The 10,737-nt window shown below is 43.9% G+C and overlaps 1 protein-coding gene across 1 annotated transcript; it reads right to left on the minus strand.

The window, feature by feature from the left end:
- Positions 1 to 3,031: 3,031 nt before the first annotated feature.
- On the minus strand, positions 3,032 to 6,276 carry LOC144133178 (uncharacterized). Its single transcript, XM_077666065.1, has 3 exons — positions 6,080 to 6,276; positions 4,656 to 4,732; positions 3,032 to 4,039 (listed from the first exon to the last, which is right to left on the minus strand). The coding sequence occupies exons 1-3, from the start codon at positions 6,259 to 6,261 to the stop codon at positions 3,486 to 3,488; spliced, it is 813 nt and encodes a 270-aa protein (XP_077522191.1). The 5' UTR covers positions 6,262 to 6,276; the 3' UTR covers positions 3,032 to 3,485.
- Positions 6,277 to 10,737: the final 4,461 nt, after the last annotated feature.

A 10,737-nucleotide genomic window follows, 5' to 3' on the forward strand; every position in this document is an offset into this window, starting at 1 on the left:
CGCTGGGCAGCAACAGGCAATGCACCAGCAGTGCTGAATTGTATTTTTGAACATTACAAAACTGGTGTTCGCAAGCACACGCATTTTTAATGAGATAGTGTTAGAGGTCCCCTGTTGCTAAAAAGCTCATTGGTGGAGACAGCTCTGACGTAGTCGCGACAAGAGTGCAGCAGTTTCTCCGAAAATGAAATTCGTTGAGTGAGGAATCGAACCAATGCCTTTTTGGTTCAGTTCAATTCAGTTCAGTTCAATTTATTTCAATTGGCTTCATTTGTCATCATGGTACAATGATGGTGGGGACCCGGAGTAACACCACCCAGGAACTTTCGTTCACTACGAAACTGGAGGCCTCCTACGATCACCTTATACTAGAGAGCAGGCAGGATTACCTAACAGCAGCACTTAGGATCACAAATTAAACACAGCCTATGCGTATTGACCAACTGGAAGCCATACATAGGACGACATGTCATTGCTATCGCATTCTGGTCTTAACAGAAGCTGAAGCGTCATCCACATTTTGTTCGAGTCCACTTGACAAACGCATAATGCGGAAGAGAAGGACTTGGGCAAGAAATGACTAGCCCGTAATTGACCTGTATTGATGGACGGGAGGTTTTCATTTGAGACAGAATGCAAAAAGTGCCAATGAAGAAAGCCATGATCGGAGGTGGCAATCGAACAGGGTTTTCTCCGGCGCAACACATGGGCGCGTTTCAACTTGAGCAATAGTCGCGGTCATATTTGTGTTGCTCGGCATTAGAACCAAAGTAATGGGGCGACGATTTCCACACCTGCGTAGCTGTATACTGAGTGTGTGTGAAAAACAGTGTACTGAAGGAAACCGTCTTTTCGCTTTCGCAGCTTCAACTTGAGAGCGTCACAAGGTTCTTTCCAGAGTATACCAATGCTTGATGCGGAACACCTGTCACAGGACGCGACTTAAGGGAAATAGCGCAAAAGACGGGGACAAGTGAAGAAAACAACAGGACCATCGCTACTCACAACTGAAGGTTTATCCACAGGAAACAAGGAATATAAACAACGCAACCAAACAAGATAACAAAGCAAACAAACGTGTAGCTATGTGGGATGGAGGAAACGAACTTCACTGTCATGCAGGCAAACCGACGAGCTGCTAACGCACAATCTTGTTTTTTTTTCTTTGTATAGAAAGCCTCCATAATCTCCCTAGTGAACTGCGTTGGGTGTTTTTACATAGATTATCGAGGCTTTCTATACAAAGAAAAAAAACTAGATTGTGCGTTAGCAGCCCGTCGGTTTGCGTGCATGACAGTAAAGTTTGTTTGCTCGATCCCACATAGCTACACGTTTGTTTGCTTTCTTATCTTGTTTGATTGCACTGTTTATATTCCTTGTTTCCTGTGAACAAACCTTCAGATGTGAGTTAGCGCTGGTCCTGTTGTTTTCTTCACTTGTCCCTGTCTTTTGAGCTATTTTCCTTAAGTATGTATCACCAACTCGCCCGTCTTGACATCGTGTTGAACAGGATGCGAGCGGGGCGGAGAGGGGGTTCTTGCGCTGACGGCACGTTTTATATATAAGCAATGTTATATTTCGGTTAGTCCCGACCGCTTCGTGGAAATGTTCCACACATTTTTAACCGATTTCAGTGCAATGCCAACGCATGCATTGTCTCTGTCTGGCACTGATCAACACTGGGTCGCTATTAGCTGTACGCGTGGGTTGAGGAAATCTCAAGATGCTGTGGGACATCTTCTACAGAAGCTTCACAAAGAAACCGCAAACATGTACCGCAGACGAAGTCAGCTGAACCGCAGTAGAAAGAAGCGGAGATCTTGGGAAGCCTCAAATTGAGAAGACCAACACTGCTCTGCGACGCCAGAATGCCGGCCTTCCACAGTATTACAAGGCAGCCGGCTGGGAGATCTTCAGGAAATTCGCGCGCAATCGCTTTGGCCGCGCATCCGGTCTTGCTAAACCCGCGCTGTTAATGGGTGTCACTGGAAACCAGTCAGCGCAGATTATTGTTACTGACGACATCAACCCTGATGCTTCTTAAGGGAGGCCGCGGCTTTGAAATCCTCTAATCAATCGCAAGCAACATTCTTTTGGCAATTTTGTCTGCTTGTAGGCCTTGTTTTTTTTTTATGCAGTCCTGAAGTCCCAATGCTGGCATCAACCGGGAAGTACTCTAGAAAAATCGTCAAAATCAGCGGCTATGTATTGAAGGGGAATGTTCGCACAAGCAGTGTTTTTCTCCGTAAGAGTTTTCTTCGCAGATACTCATATTATGGAGAATTCTGCACAGTTACTTTGCCTAATGGGACCCTGTGTGATTCGTTACACACCAAGGACCATAGTTTTGGTCGTTGCATCCTTTGTTTGACAAATTTATAAATTTTCAACTTCCGGTATGATTTTTTTTTGCACTCTAGATATGTCAACGGACGCTGCATCGAAAAAACTTGAAACCAAAAATTATGCTTTGCGCAAAACTTCTAATGGCGTGACCTGCAGCGTACGCAATGAATGCATGCTTCTTTCCAGCACCTAGTCACTGGTTTACTACGTGACCCTCCAACCTTCAACAGTAACTTAGTCAACAGTCCATAAGCACATATGATCCTTCAAAGAACAGAAAGATAGGTAGCGATGCTACCTTTACGCAATGTTTTCTCGGGGGCAACTCGTTCACTCAAACCAATTAACTTCAGGTAGCAGTCACTCCTAGTTGATTCCTTTGCACAGTTCAATTCATTTTTCTTGCCAATGTCTTCAAAAGACGGGTTGCTGTAAATTTTCGACAAACAGACGCATGCTGGCTGCTAACTCTAAATGAATACTATATTAAAGCGGGTGATCATCACAAACTGGTGGTTCTTGCCGCGCTGGTCGGTGCTAGGTGGAGTTCGAGTCTACCGTAATAAAAACTAAACATGTAGTACTTACGCGACAGAACATCGAACATAAACAAAGCTGTGAATCGCAGCGTAATAAATTTTGCATGGATTCAAATACAGACATGAAAATTAACACCTGATACCACTTTTTTTTGTAAGAACGAACAGTTTTTATTTCTTGCCACCTTCCACAGCGTATCTGTCACGTCAGTGCGGTCCGGTTTTGGCAAATATAAAAACAAAACGACATCTTTTTGCTTCGTTCTTGTGCAGCCACAGAAATACGCAATTAAAAAACTGGAAGCGCTCCCTAAACAGAACTCACACCATAAATGCCTTCGCCAACCCCGCTTCTTCACTTCCTTGCAACATTGATTATAACAAGTCTTTCGAATTCAAAGGAACATGCTTGGTTTCTCAGCCTATTTTGGCACAGAGGTTTCTGTCAGGCAGTATTGTTACAATAGGGAAGACACTCCTTTAAAGTATAGACTTTCTGCCAAGGTTGCACTACTACGGATTTTTTTTTGTTCAGTACTAATCACTCGCGTTGCAGAGTGATTGACATGGCCTCTTTGACTGGAATCGGTGATATTATTTCTATTTTGGAATCTGTTCCAGAACCTTGTTCATCCTCCAGGGCAGGTTCTCAATCCAGAAATCCTTCACGAATGCCGGCATCATTTTTCCCACGATGGAGGAAACAGTTTTGACAACGTCCCCGGCACCATCGAGCTTCAGGTCAAGAGATTCGATCCACTTGGGCGAAACCCTGACGGGCCGAAGCGTCGCCTTGCCGTCCACCTCGTCAACCTCGAAGTTGATGCACACCTTGACGTGGTTGGCCTGGGTGCCCACGAGGCCGGACTTGCCACCGCAGTACTTCCAGGGCGCCGACATCTTGAGGGGCGCTCGGGCGACCATGCTGACGCTCACGAAAGGCTTGCCGTTCTTACAATACACGCGCACGGTTCCGTAACGCTCGAGGCGGTCGAGGCCTGTGAGGGTCATGTCGCCTACAGTGATGCCGGCGAGAATTTCGTTGTTCTTGGGAGAGTCCCCGCTGCCTCGTGGGAATGTGAACTCATTTGGCATTTTGGCGAGGAACTGATCCGCTAGTTCTTCCCAGTCTTCGTCCGGAATGTGGCACTTTTCTGCACAAGAAAGAAAGAAAAAGAAAGGAAAGTAGCAGGAATGTGACTGGGACATACCGCTGAGTAGAGTACATACAACGTTAATGAAACAAAACCCTTTTCCAATTTCAGCATGTACATGGCACGAAGACAAAATTCGAGACGTATTAAATGCCTCATTAGAAGCAGAGAACCATACTTCTGCTGGCAGTAAATAGTTGTTAAACGCAATAATCACTAAACAGAGATTATTCACCGCCGATTTTGGGGTATTCTGACATAGATATGAGCAGTATGAATCTGAGCATAGGAATTACGCAGTCCGTCAGTAAGTCTCAAGCATGCAATGATTAATGAGCTGTAAAGTTTATAGCTATTGACGGTGACAGTGGATATCTAATGATATCGCTCCTCACAGCTTTAGATAACATGTTTTCACTGACGGCCCTTGGCTGAAACGTTATGCCATTGGTTTACAGTCCAGGGATATGTAAAAACTGTGCTTTATAATACCATTTACTAGTTCTTGTTTCATTAATGTAAACTACCAGCCAAGGAACCCGAATGCTATGTTCAGAAACTGTGTGTGTTTGTGCGTGTGTGTACACCGATAGTTATGGGAAGAAGTTGAACTTACCTGGAACTGCCATTACCGTCATGGCCATGAAGAAGGCCAGGAGGCCGGCCGTGTACATCAGCGCCATTTCCGTCCTCCTATGAATAAAAGGCTTTTAACCACTCAATGCAGGTTTCATAGAGACATTCGAAGCCATTATAGTTCCTAACATCAGTACCAAAAAAAAGTGAGTGGAATTGCGCCATAGCTGGTGGCAGCTTTCTATTAGAAATTAATGCTATAAACACGAAGCAAAAGCATTCGAAGCAATGGGTCATATACGTCACCTTTACAACAGCGGCTTTCCAGTAGACTTTAAGGTTCGGCTGTTTCGTGAGCAGGCGCCTGAGCCGTACTTCGACAAATAATGCGAAGAAGGCATCTTGCGGATGTGTGACATATCATTTTCAGGCGTTAATGATTTTCTTAGTGGGCCGTACTGCCTGCCTAAGAATTTCTATAGTTTAAAGGGTAAGTCTGAAGTTACAAAGAAGGTTTGCTTTTTCACTGTGCATGCGCAATATTCCTGATGTTCAAAATGGTTGGATCACGTGGACTTGGAACTAGAAAATTAAGAAGCCAAATGCAGAGGAATTATGGGCGCAAATTTTGTTTTACAAACATGACTTGCTTTTGCTCTAATTAAGTAGATCATGCGAATTCATAATCCTGAAGAACTTGGTTTTAATTTTTAATATGCATAGTACAAAAAAACAGCCTTCCATGAAAACAATTCATGTTATTCATTTCGCATTCCTACCAGCTGGAACAAAATGACTTCGTCATACATAATGTGCTCTTAAACATTTCAGAGATAAGCAAAATGACGGCGCCGACAAGAAATATGCTAACGAAAACATATAAGGTTATTTCGTAGTATTCAAATATGCAGAAATGGCCCGTTTCTCAACTTAAGTGGTCTTCAAGGCATTCCGTAATACAAGCTGTGATTTTTCGTTGGCATAACTACAAAGTTAGAAATACGGTGTTGCGTAATTTTCGAGCGTTTATCAACTTCCTCTCGCAGAGGCGGCTATATAAGCAACATTCGCGGCAACCTTCGCGAGACCATCAAATTCGTATGTCACGATCTAGTGTACTTCCGCTGTTATCTGCTAGCCTTTAAGAATTTTAGTGAGGCAGATCGGCGACTGGGCACTATCAGAAATTATCTATGTGAGTGTTGCTATATAAACTATTTTTTGAAACAGCATAGCTTTAATAGGGCAAGAAAGAAGCACGAACAGACGGCAACCTACTTTTGCTTTTAATTTCCGTTGCTTCAGGAATGGTCAGGAATGAAAAAAAGACGTTCTCTATACAAAATGTTCGGAGTGAAAAAGAAAAGACGGCAAACAAGCAGCCTTCCTCTAATGCAAGAAAAATGCTCCAACCGAGCAAAAAAAGGTCACCTAAGGTAACAAAGTAGAGAACTCGATACGTACCGAACAGGTATCACTCGCACGGACTTCTTAGTGCACGCTAGCCTTTGCGTACGACGCACCGAAAGGGATGAAAACTTGGGGTCTTCTTCGCAGGCAAGGTTCCGGCGCCTTTTATTGCGTGGGGCAGCGAGCCACGGCACATATTTAGCGCCAAACGTTACCGCGGCGCGCCGCAAGGTCATTGAAGACTAAGTGCATCTAAATCGGGCTCTAATGACACGATTCTTGGCGTCTTCCGCCGCCATGAGTGCAAGTCCAGCTGATCTACGGCGCCCGCTTGGACAGGATGTTGCAGGGCGTGCCAAAAGCGCTCATCCTCGACGAGGTTTCGTATGCCGTGCGTGTATTCTCTGAGTGTGAGGTGCAAAAGTCAGCAAAACAACTTCCTTGGGGTCATGGACACAGAGACCACGGCAAACTGTGCAACGCTGGATTGCCGTTTAGAGTCTAGCGCGCTTAATGGACACAGGAAAGGTTACGTCACGACACCGTCCGAGCAGACGGAAGACGGGTGTGTTCGCTCGCATACGCGTTATAGTCGCACAAACAGTTATGAAAGGGTTAAAGAACAAATGAAGGACGAGAAAAAAAAAAGAGACCTTATTTGGCCATGCCTTTGGCGCGTCGCATTAGCCTTTAAGGTCATAGTAGGTTTGTAGATGTCTTGATTGCTTTGAAATGTTTTATTATGTTGCAACTTAAAGAGGCGTCTAAGGATTAAAAGAGGAAGATAGCAGCGTTTCATGTGTTTCCTTCTTTCGGCTTCCTGCAGCAGATAAGGCGGTAGAAACGCTAGCTCATAAGCAACGGTCCCCCGTAGTATTTTGTACCAGGCGTGCATCACCACAAAGTGTAGGTAATATTAAGGAGCTCTCCGTGAGCTCATTGGCCGTAAGGAAAGTTTTTAAAGGGTGGTGGTAGTGTTTTTTTAATTAAAATAATAATAAAAAGGAAGGAAAAGATTTTTGCTAGCCCCGGCATCTGCCATCGATGCTGAAGCACTTGAGCTGGGGCAGCGGAAATAAAGGACAGCAGGCAGAATGGAGAAATGAAATGAAAGAGGTGAGTGGGACAGGAAGAGAGGATAGGGGGAGAAGTAATATGTACAAACTATAAAGGGCAATTTTACTCTACTCCCGCGACTTTATATGAGTTAAATTTCTCGGTCGCGCTTCTAGCTTTAAAATTTTTACGTGGCCTATCCAGTGTGTCTAACATATTCAAGGAGCTAGCATTACGGAAAAAAAATTCGTTTAAGACTGTCACGTACTTGTGTTTTTAAGACAAGAAATAAGGAGCTTGACGACCTAACTTTACATATCCAAGATAGGCATTAGAAAAAAAAAAACTACCGAAGAAACAAATACCCGTTGCACCTTGCCCTCGTACTTCTGTGCTAAACGTATACGGTTAGAATCAGTCGCAGCGTAGTAGCAGCAGTGCAGATTGTTCTTATGTTCATGACACGATCAGCCCAACGTCCTCAGTGTGGCGGTGTGAGCATCACATTCTTGAAATGAGGCCATTCACCTTGTTTTAAGAAACAACTGGGCTAAAAAATGAAAAAGGAGGCGATTTGGGTCTTTTCGCTGCTGTTTACATGAATATGCATGAGCAACGAGAACCTGCACGAGACCGGCCTCATAATGTAGCACACACATGCATTCTCATGCTTGACGGCAGGACTTCAAGAGCCGTGGCGTTGAAGGGCCGTTAAACCAAGCACCCATTCATAACTCAAAAGAAGGGGCATATAACGGTGCGATTCAGTACCACTACGCGTATTTGGAGAATGCAAGTGATATTTTTTATCCCCTTAAAGTGCCAAGAAAGTTACAGCTTATTGGAGAGAATTGAATCTCGCCAAATAAACATGACGCTTCGGATGCCACAGCACACAGCCTGCCAAAATCAAAAGAAAACAAAAGCAAACGATCTTTTGCTATTGTAGTTCGCACTTTAGAGACGTTTGGTGGATATTTTGTAAAAAGCGTTCCTTCAGTTCAAACAAGCGTTGCGCTACACGCCGCTGTAGCGACACTTAAAACAACTTCACCAGGAAAACACGACTGACATGACTTGTAATTCAGAGTACCTCCTTCTGCATGTAAGGCCCATCTTTTTAGACAAAAACGTAAAGATAATTTTAGAGCATGTTAAGACTGTAAACAGAAGCTGTCTACTTCTTGATGCACATTCATTAATGCCCAGCCGATGGATGTTCTCGATTATTTTGCCAATTAAACCACAATATATATATATTGCGTGATGTCCACATACGTAGCTCCTTTAACGCCACTTTAACGTTTGATACCTTTAGCCTCGAGAAGAGCCCCTTCTCCAAATCAATACTTCGAAAAATCATACAGTACGCACATAATTTCAAGGTTTTTATTTAAGCATATTTACACACATAATTTTGTACTATTCCCTTACACATTGCCACCATGGAGACTTGTGAGATGTCTGTAAATAAACAAAATTGATAAAAAAGTAAACAGAAAGCGCTTTAATGAACAGAGGACATAAATGCACATCTGAAAGAAAATCCTGGAGACGCACACCTTTTCATTCAGCATGTGATGCGCAGCCTACAGTCTGCGTATGAAAACATATCAAAACACCTTATTTTGTGTATTGAAGTAGAATGCAAGTGCTGCTTCTACTATAGAAAGCTGAAATTTATTGCCTGGTAGTATACCATGTGTTACAAGGAACACTTTAAGCAAGTTTCAAAAATAGGCTTTTCGAGGTAAATGTATGGCTTTTGCGGCATAGAATTACCAGTGATGGCGGACACCGGAAAAGAGATGAATCGCCTCAAGTAGTACGCTGGTTAACTAATTTCTGATAATTAACTGCTTAACTATCATACCTAGGCAAGTGGTTGTAAATAGAGATTTGTAGCCGGTCATAAGTAATAGCCATATGAGTTTTTAGAATTTCTAAAACGCGATTATCCTCGGCTCTGTGAACGAAGGTGGTGCCGTAGTGGAGGGCTCCGGAATAATTTCGACCACCTGGGGATCTTTAACGTGCACTGACATCGCACAGCACACGGGCGCCTTAGCGTTTTTCCTCCATAAAAACGCAGCCGCCGCGGTCGGGTTCGAACCCGGGAACTCCGGATCAGTAGTCGAGCGCCCTAACCACTGAGCCACCGCGGCGGGGCTATGCCCTTAAAGGCGCAGCTTCAGTGTCGCCCCATTTTTAAAAAATAAAATTCGGACTTCTGCACTTGAACTTTAGCCGCCATGGTTGATTTTTTTAGCTAGGCAAATGCACCCTTGCTAAAATATGCCGAACGCTGTGCCTGATAACCGCCGTGGTTGGCTTCACATCAGCCATTCCCCACTGTGCTATAATCTTTATCCTAACTTCGTTGTGTTCGTGTAACGCTCCTTTTTTAGATTTAATTCCGTGGCCTGTATCCACATAGATTAAAGAAGCTCTCAGTGCATGTTGATAGTTCTGCTAAAAAAGAAAATGCAAAGGCTTTCATACAATGCGATATAATCAACCTGATATATCGGTATCGGCTGCTCGTAATTTTGGATTTTCTGTTAATAGTTTTCATATTGCGTCTTTGAAATTGATTTCTTTCCGGCTTTTTCGTTTTGCGGCTGCTTGAGCTTCTGTTGGGCTTCGGCAAACTTGTAACTGCTGGCGCAGAGCAGTGTCCTGCGTAAGAAACCGCCTTGAAAACTAACTATAGGCGAGCCAGGAAAGAACTCATGTAAATGTTGAATGCTTTGTTATTCCTGGTGAATCACGTTGCAAATAAGCGCCAGTGCTTTTAGTGCGCCGTATATGGAAACCGTATGAGACATATGGAAGTTATGCCGTGTACATGGACATCGCATTAGGAGACGTCAAAATCCGTACGCAGTCCTAAATATTTGATGCGCGTCATATCAAAATCGGCCGGAAACCACACTGATAGGATATGGAACCCGCACAGAAAACTTGTGAAAATCATTCAGAGTTTCCTATATTTATCCGTATCAGTGTCTGCGAACTTTCATACTTTTATATGCGTGACTCTTGTAAGCACTCCTAGAGGTCTATCAAGAGCTCCTATTTAGAAGAAAGAAGACCTCTCGCAAAGCCAGGTTAAGCAGCCAGCAATGTCACACGCTCTCTGTCTAGATATGAACGGGCTGGACTACAGATATCTCACCACTGCACGGAGGGACTGCGGCGGCAGCGTTTTTATGGAGGCAAAACGCCAAGGCGCCCGTGTGCTGTGCGATGTCAGTGCACGTTAAAGATCCCCAGGTGGTCGAAATTATTCCGGAGCCCTCCACTAGGGCACCTTTTTCTTCCTTTCTTCTTTCAATCCCTCCTTTATCCCTTCCGTTACGGCGCGGTTCAGGTGTCCAACGATTATGAGACAGATACTGCGCCATTTCATGTCCGCAAAAAGCTGATTATTATTATTATTATTATTGCACGGAGGGAGGGCGATGACGTATAGGCCAGGCAGACATAGTAGTCCGTTCACTTGACAAATCAATATCTCTTGTTTTGTTCTTTGTTATTTGTAGAGTATACTTCTCACTAGGCCCTGGCCAAAACAGTGTACGCATGGTACAACACCCATCATTAAAACATCTTTGAGATGGCTTCACGTCACACAGTTTTCCTCGTAGTTGCTG

The sequence above is a fragment of the Amblyomma americanum genome, chromosome 5, assembly GCF_052857255.1.
Source record: "Amblyomma americanum isolate KBUSLIRL-KWMA chromosome 5, ASM5285725v1, whole genome shotgun sequence".
In the NCBI taxonomy this organism is placed as follows: Eukaryota; Metazoa; Arthropoda; class Arachnida; order Ixodida; family Ixodidae; genus Amblyomma; species Amblyomma americanum.

Excerpts from the sequence above, each read along its gene's own strand:
- LOC144133178 (XM_077666065.1), bottom strand. The coding sequence starts at position 6,261 with ATGACCTTGCGGCGCGCCGCGGTAACGTTTGGCGCTAAATATGTGCCG. Across the intron at positions 4,733-6,079 it reads GTGCGAGTGATACCTGTTCG|GAGGACGGAAATGGCGCTGA; the intron begins GTACGTATCGAG and ends TTTTATTCATAG. Across the intron at positions 4,040-4,655 it reads GACGGTAATGGCAGTTCCAG|AAAAGTGCCACATTCCGGAC; the intron begins GTAAGTTCAACT and ends TTTCTTGTGCAG.